This window comes from Cervus canadensis, chromosome 21 (assembly GCF_019320065.1).
Source record: "Cervus canadensis isolate Bull #8, Minnesota chromosome 21, ASM1932006v1, whole genome shotgun sequence".
NCBI classification, from domain to species: Eukaryota; Metazoa; Chordata; class Mammalia; order Artiodactyla; family Cervidae; genus Cervus; species Cervus canadensis.
This window is the reverse complement of record NC_057406.1, coordinates 38,345,539-38,361,194: the sequence shown is the minus strand read 5'-3', so window position 1 is coordinate 38,361,194 and position 15,656 is coordinate 38,345,539. Positions and strand designations below refer to the sequence as shown.

General features: G+C 39.6%; 1 protein-coding gene across 1 annotated transcript in view; it reads left to right on the top strand.

The window, feature by feature from the left end:
• LOC122423988 (ovochymase-1-like) overlaps positions 1 to 15,656 on the top strand; it is a 93,415-nt gene that overhangs the window by 18,173 nt on the left and 59,586 nt on the right. The window contains exons 8-11 of the mRNA XM_043441577.1: positions 20 to 94; positions 1,365 to 1,545; positions 9,827 to 9,899; positions 10,542 to 10,737. Of these exons, the coding sequence (XP_043297512.1) occupies positions 20 to 94; positions 1,365 to 1,545; positions 9,827 to 9,899; positions 10,542 to 10,737 (525 nt within the window). The remainder of the gene's footprint in view (positions 1 to 19; positions 95 to 1,364; positions 1,546 to 9,826; positions 9,900 to 10,541; positions 10,738 to 15,656) is intronic.

Sequence of the window (15,656 nt, the reverse complement as noted above, 5' to 3'; positions counted from 1 at the left end):
TTATTTTTTTTCTCTACAGAGTCTTTAAACAAAATTGGATCAACATCATTTCCCCAAACCAATCCTGTATCTTCTGCAAAAGTTATTCCATATGGTGAGTTGATAGCCATGTGATTATTATCCATTTAATCTTCTTTCTTCTTTAACTAGGTGTCTCTTTTCAAAAGCCTCATCTCACATTGATGATACTTTGCAGTGAGGAAGAATGGGTTTTATATTTAGGCTCATGAAAGTTTTAGAATTCTGTTTAACTTTTTGCATGGACTCCCTAAAAGGAGGGAAGAAGAATTAAGCTTTATGATAGGAAGAAAGAGGTACAGAGAGCAATCTTTTGTCCTTATCTATTAATATGCAAATTTCATATTTAAAATATCTTTCCAGATCCTGTAATATGATTTTGCATGTAAGGGCAAAGGGAGAAAGCAGAGTTTTTTGGTTTTGTTTCTTAACACACTTTTGATTTTTAATTTCATTATAACTTAAGTGTTATGTTAAATATTATGATCTTTCATTGCTCTGTATGCATGTATTATACATATTACAGTTGATGATTTGTAATAGAAAATTGCACAGGGATCTGTAAAGAAGGAAGAATGTCTGTCTCTTGAAGGGGAGTCAGAGAAGGCTTCATGGGGAAGACAGTATTTGATCTGAGTCACAGCAGTATTCTAGACAAGAGAACGGCATTCGGATGTCTAAGAAAATTTGGAGTGTCTGGGGATTGGTAAATGGTTTCATACAATGAGAAAGAGACATAAAATAAGAACATATAATAAAGAACCGCATACCCTTTGCTCACAAATAGAATTTTCCTGCTAGAATGTAAGTTCCATGAGGGCCAGGATTTTTGTCTGTTCTATTCACTGATACATCACCAATGTCTAGAGCAGTGCCTGATAACACCAAGTACTAATTAAGTATTTGTTGAATGAATGAATAAATACAATTCTGTAGTTATTATTGTTCAGTTACTAAGTCATGTCTGACTCTTTGCAACCCCACGGACTGTAGCCCGCCAGGCTCCTCTCTCCATGGGGTTTTCCATGGAATACTGGAATGGGTTTCCATTTCCTTCTCCAGGGGATCTTCCTGCATTGGCAGGTGGATTCTTTACCACTGAGCCACTCAGGAAGCCCATAATTCTGTAGGCCAGTACCTATAAAACCTGACTGGTTAGCAGAGTCACCTAGGCAAGCTTTTAAAATCAGATTCTTCAGAGATGGGTCTTAGGAATCTGCATCTTCTTGAAACTCATCTGGTGTTTGGGTATTGCTACTGTTGACTGTGGCAAGACATTTTGGGGAGGAGTGTGTTCTTAATTGTTTCAGTTGAACGGGTCATTAGTTTGATCTCTTTTGCTGTAGGTGTCTGTGGCATCCCTCCGTTTAATCACCAGTGGCTTTCTAGAAGAATTGCAGGAGGAATAGAAGCCTGCCCCCACTGTTGGCCATGGCAGGTGGGTTTGAGGTTTCTCGGCAATCACCAATGTGGAGGTGCCATCATCAATTCGATTTGGATTCTGACTGCAGCGCATTGTGTGCAATCGTGAGTGAGGCTGATGATATTTTATTCATGTATTTATGTACCATGTTGTTTGCTGAAGCTGAAACTCCAATTCTTTGGCCACCTGATATGAAGAACCAACTCACTGGGAAAGACCTTGATGCTGGGAAAGACTGAAGGCAAATGGAGAATAGGGCAGCAGGGAATGAGATGGTTAGGTAGCATCACCAACTCAATAGACATGAATTTGAGCAAACTCTGGGAGATAGTGAAGGACAGAGGAGCCTGACTTGGTAACTGAACAACAACAATAATCATGTTGTTTATTGTTTTAGTCACTAAGTCGTGTCTGACACTTTTACAACCTCATGGACTATAGCCTGCCAGGTTCCTCTGTCCAAGGGATTTCCCAGACAAAAATACTAGAGTGGGTTGCCATTTCCTTCTCCAGGGGATCTTCAAGGCCCAGGGATCAAACCTGCATTAGCAGGAGGCTTTTTTACCACTGAGTCACCAGGGAAGCCTTTTTTATATCATACCTAGGACATAAATATAATTGTGTAACTCCTAAAACCATGCAGACTGATTCTAAAGCATGAATCTTCCTTTCAGTGTTTCTGACCCATGTCCATCTAGCCTCTCTTTAAACAAGGTCAGTGAAGAAAAGCAAATCAAATCTTGAAATTGTTCATCCCATTTACAGGGATGTCTGATTATTATGTTGAGCCCAAGTCTGCTTCTCTATAGCAATAATTTATTAATCTAAATTTACTGCAGTTTCAGAAAACAAGAACTCAGTCTCTTTCTACTTGCATGTAATCATCCTTCCTAGACTCGAAAATCCCTCTCACATTGCCCTTAATCTTTAAGCTGAATGCTAACTGTTCTAGTATTTGTAACTCCACAGCCTTCGTCATGCAGTGCACTATACCCTGGATTGATTTAGGATCATTTCTCTTAAAGTGGGATCACGACACTGGAGAACACGGTAGGATAATTCACCACCTTGATCACTGAACTTGCAATATTTTTAAATTGTAAACTATGCCATGATGTGAAAAGATATACAAAATATACACATGTAGTCTAAAGAATGGTCCTACTATTTAGTGTAAGAAGGATTTTTACACTATCAACCCCTCTCAGTGCCCCTCCCAGAGAGGTAAACATTATGTTAAATTTTGCATTTACAATTCCTTTGCTTTTTGAGGGGTGGTTTTAACATCTATGAATTCCTAAAACTAGTATATTGTCTTGTTTTTCCTGTATTAATGTAAAAGAATTACAGTTTATATTCCTCTGTGATTTGCTTTTATCTTTAAATTATATCATATGGATTATCATGTGGATATGTGTAACTATAATTAATTCATTTTCAATCCAGACTAATTAATCACTTGTAGACAGATTCTGGACTCTGTATATATATATATTTTCCATTTGTTTTTATTAGTTGGAGACTAGTTACTTTACAATATTGTAGTGGTTTTTGCCATACATTGACATGAATCAGCCATGGATTTACATGTGTTCCCCATCCCAATCCCCGCCCCCCCACCTCCCTCTCCATCCCATCCCTCTGGGCCTTCCCAGTGCACCAGCCCTGAGCACTTGTCTCATGCATCCAACCTGGGCTGGTGATCTGTTTCACCCTTGATAGTATACTTGTTTCAATGCTGTTCTCTCAGAACATCCCACCCTCGCCTTCTCCCACAGAGTCCAAAAGTCTGTTCTGTATATCTGTGTCTCTTTTTCTGTTTTGCATATAGGGTTATTGTTACCATCTTTTTAAATTCCATATATATGCGTTAGTATACTGTATTGGTGTTTATCTTTCTGGCTTACTTCACTCTGTATAATGGGCTCCAGTTTCATCCATTTCATTAGAACTGATTCAAATGAATTCTTTTTGATGGCTGAGTAATATTCCATAGTGTATATGTGCCACAGCTTTCTTATCCATTTGTCTGCTGATAGGTATCTAGGTTGCTTCCATGTCCTGGTAATTATAAACAGTGCTGCGATGAACATTGGGGTGCATGTGTCTCTTTCAGATCTGGTTTCCTCAGTGTGTATGCCCAGAAGTGGGATTGCTGGGTCATATGGCAGTTCTATTTCCAGTTTTTTAAGAAATCTCCACACTGTTTTCCATAGTGGCTGTACTAGTTTGCATTCCCACCAACAGTGTAAGAGGGTTCCCTTTTCTCCACACCCTCTCCAGCATTATTGCTTGTAGACTTTTGGATAGCAGCCATCCTGACTGGTGTGTAATGGTACCTCATTGTGGTTTTGATTTGCATTTCTCTAATAATGAGTGATGTTGAGCACCTTTTCATGTGTTTGTTAGCCATCTGTATGTCTTCTTGGGAGAAATGTCTGTTTAGTTCTTTGGCCCACTTTTTGATTGGGTCATTTATTTTTCTGGAATTGAGCTGCAGGAGTTGCTTGTATATTTTTGAGATTAATCCTTTGTCTGTTTCTTCATTTGCTATTATTTTCTCCCAATCTGAGGGCTGTCTTTTCACCTTACTTATAGTTTCCTTTGTAGTGCAAAAGCTTTAAAGTTTCATTAGGTTCCACTTGTTTATTTTGCTTTTATTTCCAATATGCTGGAGGTGGGTCATAGAGGATCTGCTGTGATTTATGTTGGAGAGTGTTTTTGCTATGTCCTCCTCTAGGGAGTTTTATAGTTTCTTGGTCTTACATTTAGATCTTATAATCCATTTTGAGTTTATTTTTTGTGTATGGTGTTAGAAAGTGTTTAGTGTCATTCTTTACAAGTGGTGACCAGTTTCCCAGGCACCAATTGTTAAAGAGGTTGTTCTTTTTTCCATGTATATTCTTCCTCCTTTGTTGAAGATAAGGTGCCCGTACATATTGCAACAAAAAAGAATAAAATAATAGAGTATATCTACTAAAGAAACAAAAGACCTATACATAGAAAACTAAAAACACTGATGAAAGAAATCAAAGAGGACACAAAATACATGGAGAAAATATACCGTGTTCATGGATTAGAAGAATCATATTGTGATAATGAGTATACTACCCAAAGCACCAATCTATAGATTCAGTGCAATCCCTATCAAGCTACCAACAGTATTCTTCACAGAACTAGAACAAATAATTTCACAATTTGTATGGAAATACAAAAAACCTTGAAGAGCCAAAGCAATCTTGAGAAAGAAGAACGGAACTGGAGGAATCAACCTGCCTAACTTCAGGCTCTACTACAAAGCCACAGTCATCAAGACAGTATAGTACTGGCACAAAGACAGAAATATAGATCAATGGAACAAAATGGACTCTGTATATTTATATATACCCCAGGATTAACAACAAGATCCTACTGTATAGCACAGAGAACTGTATTCTCTGTTTTATATATATATATATATATATATATATATATATATATCAGTATCCTATGATAAATCATAGTGGAAAGCAATATTTTTTAAAATACATGTATATGTATAACTGAATCACCTTGCTGTACATCAGAAATAAACACAACACTGTAAATCAACTACACTCCTAAATAAATATATACTCTCCAAATGATTCCAGTGTACAGTCAAAGTCCAGAACCACGCCCTGTCCGTGAGTCCATCTGGACCCTTTCTTGCTTGTCCCCAGTGAACCCACCCCTTTTCTCAAACATGCTGTGCTTGTTCCTGTCTCAAGGTCTGTGTAGTTGTTCGCTCTGCCATTTGAAACACCAAGTTACATTTAGTTGTCCTGTCTCCTTGGGCTCCTCTTGGCTCTGAGTCTCACAGATCTTGTTTTTAATGGTCTTGATGGTATTTAGGAGTACTCATCTGGTATTTTGTAGAAGGTACCTCAGTTATATTTTTTCTCATGGTTTTTCTGGGACTCCACAGGAAATGCACAGAGGTGACATGTCTTTTTCATCACATCATATAAAGGGTACATGCTACCAGCATGATTTCTCACTGATGATGTTAACCTGGTATTTGCCAGGTGTCACACTGTAAAGTGACATCTTCCTCCCATTGTTACCTGTTCTTTGCAAGCAAGTGGTTAAGGGTGGCCCACACTCAAGCAGTTGGGCATTAAGCTCTATCATCTTGAGTGCAGAGTTTTCTGCATAAATTAAAGTTATTCTGTATGGGAGATTTGCCTTTTCTCTTCCTTCTATTGGGGCTTCCCTAGTGGCTCAGTTGGTAAAGAATCCGCCTGCAATGCAGGAGACCCCAGTTCGATTCCTTGGTTGGGAGGATCTGCTAGAAAAGGGATAGGCTACCCACTCCAGTATTCTTGGGCTTCCCTGGTGGCTCAGCTGGTAAAGAATCTACCTGCAATGTGGGAGACCTGGGTTCGACCCCTGGGTTGGGAAGATCCCCCTTAGAGAAGGGAAAGGCTACCCGCTCCAGTATTCTGGCCTGGAGAATCCATGGAATGTATATTTAATGGGGTTGCAAAGAGTTGGACATGAGCAATTTTCACTTTCCTTTTACTTATTAAATTGTCTATTAAACCAGTATGGGCTTAAGGACATTTACTTTTTGTAAATACTACATATTTATTTTGTTGCTCGAATTGCTCCAGCTTTGATCCCTGTGAGTTCTTTCTGGGTGAGTGTTCCAGTTTTGACCACCACGAGTTCTTGTCTTTTTGACATGCTGCCATCCTTTTGGGACAAAGATGCTCCAAGTTCATCTTGTGTGTCCCCTCTCGGTCTTAGAAGCAGCCATTTCTCCCATAAGCCACATGAGAAGTTAAGATCTGGGTGCTGAGCATCCCAGCTGCTACTAGGTTGTTGTTATTGCTTATAGCACCTCTTAGCTCACAGAGCTAGAAAGTGTAAGTAGGCATACTAACTCACTTACATAAACCTATTTTTCTGTCTGTACCTATATTAAGGTAAACATGAAATCGTACAGATATTTCCAACTCAACCACATGGTTCATTCTAGCACCCCCCAGCCCTTGGAGAAATTCAATTTATAAGAATTCTATCAAAGTGCATTTTTATGTACCATGGAAAAGCCTCAATCACAGCTGACTAATTAATGAAAATTAATGTATTGGAGAAGCCAGCTATTAATACTGATGCCAGAGGCACAGAAGAAGCTTTGTCAGACTCCCTTGTCAAATAGTTTATTCTTGAATTTATGTCATAAAGTATGATTCTTGGCAGCAAGATATAGACCAGACCAAACCATTCTTTACAAGATGAAATATTCAACTTGAGGAGTCAATTGAGATTAATAAACACAGTCAGCTATAAATGTTTGTGAACCATTTAAGTTAACCACAAAAAGATTTGTATGTAATTTTAGTGACCCTTCTTGTTTTCTTTGTAAAATTTTGCTTAAGTAGTAGTATTGCCTGTTTTTAAAAAGGCAGTTCAAATAAAGTTATCAAGTAAAATCTAAGCTACCCTCTCCATTTCTCTAATCCATTCTTCCTCTCTAGAAGTAATCAATATTAAGAATGTTTTAATTATATGATTTTACCTTAATGTTTATACATATATATTTTATGTAGTATTTTATAATTTTTACACAAAACATTGTGCCTTATACTTATATTGATGTGGAAAATGTTACCTCATTTTTTCTTTAGCTTTTATAGTTGTCTAATTTACTTGACCAGAGAAATATCTTTTTTGAAGTTGGGACTGTGTATATCTTTACCCCAGAAGCATTTGGGATGCTAGTGTAAAGAATTAGTATGTTCACTCATACCTTGCCTTTGGGAATCCTTCAGCTGATTCCTTCAAGAACTTGCTTCTCCTTGTCTCATCCTCATCAATCTTATGGATATCCAGGGCTCCAGCCTCCATTGAAGGGGAGTACCCAAATCCATTGGGAAGGCAAGTTTACTGCATGGGATGAGCCAGCTGGGGAAATGTACAAAATCTGGGAGCTGAGATAGACATCATTTTTGCTGAAGGTCACCATGTGCCAGGCTGGCTGACATTGCTACAAAAGATGATAAGGACAGCTGACAGCAACATTGTGCTACATCCCGTATGCTACCATCTCTAGCACTGGTTACCCTTAGTATTAGCCCTAGCAAATGCCAGAATTGTCTGGAAGGTTTCTGACTTAAAGTCTGATGTGGAGCCAGAGAATCTGTGTTTCTAACAAGTTGCTGGGTACTGTTCTATTTTTAGGGAAAACCTGGCATGTTCTCCTTTTGTTGACTCCACATTCTTCTTCATGCTCATGTGGGGTTTTAGGTTCTAATGTATAGCACAGGAAACTCTTCTCAATGTTATGTGGCAGCTTGGATAGGAGGGGAGTTTGGAGGAGAATGACTGGATGCATGTATGTCTGAGTCACTTTGCTGTCCACCTGAAATTCTCACAACACTGTTTATCTACTATACTCCAGTATAAAATAAACAGTTTAAAAAATAAACTTAATTTAGGGGAATAAACTCACTTTGCAGTTGTACATTGGAATCTGTCTCAAACCTAAATCAGTGGGTTTTTTCCAGTTTCAGCCACCTTCTTTATTTTCTTAGAAGCTGCCTTTTAAAATATTTATTTGGGCTTCCCAGGTGGTGCTAGTGTTAAAGAACCCACCTACCAATGCAGGAGATGTAAGAGACATGAGATGTGTGGGTTCCATCCTTGGGTCGGGAAGATCCCCTGGAGGAGGGCATAGATAACCACTCCAGTATTCTTGCCTGGAGAATCCCATGGACAGAAGAGCCTGGCAGGCTACAGTCCATGGAATCACAAGAGTCGGACATCAACATCACTGAAGCGACTTAGCACACCTGCACACATTTATTTCTTTATCCATTTATTTTTGGTTGTGCTGGATCTTCTTTGCTGTGTGGGCTTTCCTCTAGATATGGCAAGCAGGAGTTACTTTTCATTGCAGTATGCGGACTTCTCATTGCAGAGGCTTCTCTTGTTGCTGAGCTCAGGCTCTAGGGCTCTCAGGCTTCAGCAGCTGTGCTCCCAGGCTCTAGAGCACAACCTCAATAGTTGTGGCAGATGGATTCAGTTGCTCCACAGCATGTGAGGTCTTCTTGGACTACAGATGGAAACCGAGTCCCACGTACCAGCAGGTGGATCATTTACTACTGAGCCACCAGAGAAGCCTTTTCTAGGGTTAACCAGTTCTTGTTTTTCTCCTTGCAGCGTCCTTCCAAAACTTAGATAAGAGCAGTTGGTTTCTATCCAAGGGAGAGACAGGGGTATGATTCTAGGGCAGCAGCCTTGGTAACAGCTTTAAGAAATAAGTTTCTTTACTGCCAAATACTGATTTAGAGAGTGACTTTGAAAATAAAGTTGATCCTTCCATTAGAGTGCATGACAGATAATAACAATGATAATGGCTACCATTATGGAGTCATTACTATCTCCCGTATACTTGCCAAGCACTTTACTTGAGTCAGCTCCCTTAATAAGGGCACGCAGAAACACATCAGTGAGTCAGACTCATCATGCAAGGAACTGAAATGAGCATCGTTATGATTAGAGAGAAGATGCCTACCCGTATTAAGAAACTTTTTTGACTAAGTGTATTGAAAAAATACTTTCCTTAACTTTACTTTTACTGAAGAAACAGTATTGAAAAATGAAGAATCAGTGACAATATATTTGTGGCAATTGAGGGACTCTTTCCTTGGATATTTTTTCAGCTGTTAATGGATGTAGATTCAAATTTTTAAACTTTTTTTGAAATATATTAAATGTGTGCAAAACATTAGTGCAGTTAGAGGAATTTATACAAAGCAAACAACCATGTAACTAGCACCCAGACCAAGAAAGGAAATGGTTCCAATACCTTGGGGTCCCCCTTATGCCCTCTCCCTTTAAAAGTAGTCAGTGCCCTAATCTCTGATATCAGATGTGAATTTTACCTATTTAGGAATTGATAAATTAGCCTTAGCTTCATAAATTCTGGTTATTTTATAAAAGATGATAATTTAAAAGATATATTCCTATAATATAGTATTTGAATATTTTTAACAGTAAAGCATAGATCTCATTAGAAATGTAATTTTCTTCATGTATTCCTAATGTCACTATGAAATTAAAATAAGCTCTAGGTTTCTTTTTTCCTTCTCAACTTAAAAATAAGCTGGTGATATTTGATAAATGCTCCAAAAACATTTTATGGACAAAAGAAGGGGGCAACATAGACAATTAGGAGCTTGTCCTCAGATAGATCAGAAAGCATGGTGCAGCTTCCCTGGTTACACAAAGATGCCAGACAAGGTAATGGGTGGCCCCTGGCTGGACTGAACAGTGGATGTTGGTAGGGCCAGATAGGATTAGACCAAATGGTGAAAAATGTGTTTTCATATCAAACTTTGGTTGTTCTTCCTCCAGGAAAAATAATCCACTCTTCTGGACCGTTCTTGCTGGAGACCATGACAGAACCTTGAAGGAATCAACTGAGCAGGTGAGAAATGTTTTTAAAGGTCACTCCGCCTATTCTCTAAATTGTCACATGCCAGGGAATACATTTGGACTTCCCTTGTGGCTCAGCTAGTTAGGAATCCGCCTGCAATGCAGGAGACCTGGGTTCGATCCCTGGATTGGGAAGATCCTCTGGAGATGAGAAAGGGTACCCACTCCAGTATTCTGGCCTGGAGAATTCCATGGACTGTATAGTCCACGGGGTTACAAAGAGTCAGACATGACTGAGCGACTTTCATTTTCAAGGAGTACATTTATCTAAAACATGAGATCAGTTGTTAATCTCCTAATGCCCTCTTATACTTATCATTTATACCAACATTTAAAGATACAACTTGAGATCACATTTAATCTGAGAATTAGGCTGAGTCAAAAAGTACAAACTGAGGTCCATGTACACAGGTCCACAGAGTCTAATTTTCCCAGGACCACCATTGCTCAGAAAGTGCTTCATGGATTCCTGCAAATTATTAACAGAGATTTCCCTTTTAAATTTAGTACAAAGTCACCTTCATTGGATGACATGTGGAAGTGCAGAGATTTAGGATTATTTTGGACCAGTATACAAGGAAGTTGTTTGAATCATTGACTCTGCCTAGTAATTTCTTGCTTGCTCATGATGCAGGTGAGAAGGGCGAAACACATCGTGATGCACGAAGACTTTGACACACGGAGCTATGACTCTGACATCGCCCTGATACAACTGAGCTCTGCCCTAGAATTCAACTCAGTGGTGAGGCCAGTATGTCTTCCCCACAGCTTGGAGCCTCTGTTTTCTTCTGAGATTTGTGTTGTGACTGGCTGGGGAAGTGTTAGTAAAGGTAAACCTTTTCCTTTTGCTTAAACATCACTACTGATTGCTGGCTTTGAGAGTATGTCACGGAAACGATATCAACCAGTACCTGCTTTAGCCCTTCTTCCTTCTGAAAGATAGGAACCATGGTTTATTTAACTGTAATAGTTCATCAGATTAGAGAATGAACTATTTTATAATTTTTCCATCAGGATGGCTTAATCATAGGTAGGCTAGATCTGTGAAAGGCCAGATAGAGTATCTTATCCCTTGTAGGCCATATGGTCTCTGTCACAGCTATTCAAATCTGCTGTTGTACCACAAAGCAGCCTTCGACAATATGTTACAGGATGGATGTGGCTTTGTTCCAATGGAATTTCTCCATGAAATTGAAATTTTATGCAATAATCTTGTCACAAAATGTTATTCTTTTTTTTGTATTATCTTTTCAACCATTTACAAATGTACAAACCATAATTAATTCATGGATTGTAATAAATAGCCTCAGAGTTGGTGTTGGGAGCTGGTAGTAGGGGCCGACATGGAATTGGCCTGCTGACTGCAATCTGAGGAGGCCAGGGCTAGACTCTAGAGTTCTTAAAGCCATAGTGAAATGCCAAAAGACCTGAGTGAGTTGATATTGTTGTCCTGCTTCTTTTCACTGTATAAAATTATTTTCTCTTATATTTTGCTTCTGTCTATATGTCATTTAAACTCTGTAAGCTTGCAGATGCAGAAGACAAGCTTATGGTTACCAAAGGGGTAAGGGGAAGAGAGGGATAAATTAGGAGTTTGGGATTAACATGTACATACTACTATATATAAAATAGATAAACAACAATGTCCTACTGTATAGCATAGGGAACTATATTCAATATCTTATAATAATCTGTAATGGAAAATAATCTGAAAAAGTATATGTGCGTGTGTGTGTGTGTGTGTGTGTATGTAAAACTGAATCACTTTGCTATATAGCAGAATGTTGGACCTTTAATGGACCGGGACCTGGTGGTCCGGAGTCGATGATAAGAAAGTGAGAGAGAGAAAGAGGCTGATAGCGCTTGTTGGTCCTTTAATGGACCGGAACTTGGTGGTCCGGAGAGTAAGAGAGAGAAAGAGGCTGATATCCCCTAGTTTCCTCGGAAAGCCAATAGAGTCCTGTTCTTCGGGCTCACGCTGCTGCACGTAGGCACCAGGCGCCCTCTCAAGTGGGTGAAGGCACAGTGCACCTTCTCGAGAGGGTCTTAGAAGCCCGGGCAAGAAAGTGAGCTCAGCGGGCCTCCACGCTTCAAGGAATTAGCCAGAAATAGAGAGAGAGAGAAAGACAGAAAGAAGGAACAGAAAGAAAGAAAGAAAGACATGGGGACCAAAGCTCTGATGGAGCAAAGGTATTTTAATCAACATGGCGTGGGCATATATATTGTCTTACAAGGTGGTTATTCTCAGCAAAGACAAAGATTAAAATTCCAGACTTACAAAACATAAGATGATCCCTATCAAAGAGACAGTTGCAAACAATCACCTTTTACCATTTGGCTCATAATAAGGAAGAGGGTACTTATCACTGTAATGAGAAATGCCTGGATTCCTCAGCCCTGGGAAAGGCGTGCCTCTCCTCTTAATTCCTGAATATTCAGGAATCAATAAGGGCCAGAGGGTTCCTGACAGATCGAAAACAGCACACAGGATGCCTCTTGTTAAATGCTTCCTGACAGTAGAAACTAACACAACTCTGTAAATTAAACATTGTTGCTATTGTTCAGTTGCAAAGTTATTTCTGACTCTTTGCAACCACATGGAATGCAGCACACCAGGCTCCTCTGTCCTCCACTGTCTCTTGGACTTTGCTCAAATTCATATCCTTTGAGTCAGCAATGCTCTCTAACCATCTCATCTTCTGCATCCCCCTTCTCCTTTTGCCTTCAATCTTTCCCAGCATCAGGGTCTTTTCCAACGAGTCAGCTCTTTGTATCAGGTGGCCAAAGTATTGGAGCTTAAGCTTCAGCATCGGTCCTTCCAAAGAATATTCAAGGTTGATTTCCTTTAGGATTGACTAGTTTGATCTCTTTGCAGTCCAAGGGACTCTCAAGAGTCTTCTCCAGCATCACAGTTTGAAAGCATCAGTTCTTCACTGTTCAGCCTTCTTTATGGTCCAATTCTCATATCCATACATGACTACTGGAAAAACCATAGCTTTGACTAGATGGAACTTTGTCAGCAAAGTGATGTCTCCACTTTTTATTATGCTGTCTAGGTTTGTTATAACTTTTCTTCCAAGGAATAAGTGTCTTTTAATTTCATGGCTACAGTCACTGTCTGCGGTGACTTTGGAGCCCAAGAAAATAAAATCTGCCACTGTTTCTGTTATAGCCACGCTTTCCGGGAAACAGACTCACTCAGAAGGACAATGCAGATAGTGGAGTGCAGTTTATTACACCGGCGGGCCCAAGGCAGAGTCTCCTCTTAGCCAAGGACCCCGTCCAGCATTTGTGAAAATCTTTTATACCCCATGCGTACGTGTCTAAACCCACCACCTACCCCATGTATACGTGTCTAAACCCACCACCTACCCCATGTGTACGTGTCTAAACAGTCAATAGTCAATAAGCCCACAGTTACATTCCAACCAGTTAATAATCGATAAGCCTGTGATTACATCCTGATAGATACGAAAAAAGTTTATGACCTGTCCGGAGACAGCGGTGATTACGGTATGCTTCCTCTTAGGCAATGAGTAGCCTGGATGTGATCTTCAAGATTCCCCTGTCTGGAGGGGGTCTTATCCTTCCATTGTCGTCCCCACAGGCACTAAGCAGAGAGCTCAGAGTCCGCTGGAGAGGCAGCCGAGCACGGCCAGCACGGACAGGCCTGAGATGGAGTCCAGGCCCTATGAATTCCTTCTTCATTTCCAGTTTTTCCCCATCTACTTGCCATGAAGTGATGGGACTGGATGCCATGACCTTAGTTTTTTTTTTGAATGTTGAGTTTTAAGCCAGCTTTTTCACTTTTCTCTTTCACCCTCATCAAGAGGCTTTTTAGTTCCTTATCACTTTCTGCCATTAAAGTGGTGTCATCTTCATATCAGAGATTGTTGATATTTCTCCCAGCAGTCTTAATTTCAGCTTGTGATTCAGCCAGCCTGGCATTTCCCATGATGTACCCTGCATAGAAGTTAAATAAGCAAGGTTTCAATATATGGTCTTATCATAATCCTTAACCCAATTTCAAACCAGTCAGTTGTTCCATGTGTGGTTCTATTGCTTCTTGTCCTGCATACAGGTTTCTCAGGTGATAGGTAAGGTGGTTTGGTATTCCCATCTTTTTAAGATATACACAGATTACTTGTTTTTCTGGAATTCCCTTGCTTTCTTCATGATCCAACAAATGTTGGCAATTTGACCTCTGGTTCCTCTGCCTCTTTGAAACCCAGCTTGTGCACCTGGAAGTTCTCAGTTCACATGCTGCTGAAGCCTAGCTAGAAGGATCTTGAGCATAACCTTGCTAGCATGTGAAATGAGTGCAACTGTACAAATGTTTGAACATTCTTTGGCATTGCCCTTCATTGGAACTGGAATAAAAACTGACATTTTCCAGTCTTGTGGCCACTGCTGAGTTTTCCAAATTTGCTGACATATTAAGTACAACACTTTAACAGCATCATCTTTTAGGATTTGAAATAGCTTAACTGGAATTCTGTCACCTCCACTAGTTTTTTGTTTCTGTTTTTGTTTTTTTTTTTGGTAGAAAGGCTTCCTAAGGCCCACTTGACGTCACACCCCGGTATGTCCATCTGTGGTGAGTATGTAGTGAGTGACCACACCATCATGGTTATCTGGGTCATTAAGACCTTTTTTTGTATAGTTCTTCTATGTATTCTTGCACATCTTCTTAATCTTTTCTGCTTCTGTTGGGTCCTTACTGTTTCTGACCTTTATTATGCCCATCCTTGCATAAAGTGTTCCCTCAATATCTCCAATTTTCTTGAAGAAATCTCTAATCTTTCCCATTATGTTGTTTTCCTCTACTTCTTTGCATTGTTCATTTAAGAAGGCCTTTTTATCTCTCATTGCTATTCTCTAGAACTCTGCTTTCAGTTCGGTATATATTTTTCCCTTTTTCCCTTGCCCTTCACTTATCTTCTTTCCTTAACTATTTGTAAAGCCTCCTGAGACAACCACTTTGCCTTTTTGTATTTATGTTTTGAGGGGATGGTTTTGGTCGCTGCCTCCTGTACAATGCTATGAACCTCCATCCATAATTCTTTATGCACTCTGTCTACCAGATCTAATCCCTTGAATCTATTTATCCCCTCCACAGTATAATCAGAAGAGATTTGATTTAGGTCATACCTGAATGGCCTAGTGCTTTTCCCTACTTTTTTCAGTTGGAGCCTGAATTTTGCAATAAGGAGCTGATGATCTGAGCCACAGTCAGCTCCAAGTCTTGTTTTTGCTGACTGTATACAGCTTCTCTATCTTCAGCTGCAAAGAATATAATCAATCTGATTTCAGTATTGACCATCTGGTGATATCCATGTGTAGAGTTGTCTCTTGGGTTGTTGGAAAAGGGTGTTTCTATGACTAGCATGTTCTCTTGACAAAATTTTGTTAGCCTTTGTCCTTTTTCATTTTGTACTCCAAGATCAAACTTGCCTGTTATTCCAGGTATCTCTTGTCTTCCTACTTCTGCATTCTAATCCCCTATGATGGAAAGGACTTGTTGTTGTTGTTGTTGTTAGTTCTAGAAGGTCTTGTAGGTCTTCACAGAACTTCATGGGTCACCTTCAGTTTCTTCAGCATCAGTGGTTGGGCATAGTCTTAGATTACTGTGATGTTGAATGGTTTGGCTTTGGAAATTAACCAAGATCATTCTACCATTGGGGGATTGTACCCAAACACTACATTTGTGATGCTTCTGTGGATTGTGAAGGCTACTTCATTTCTTCTA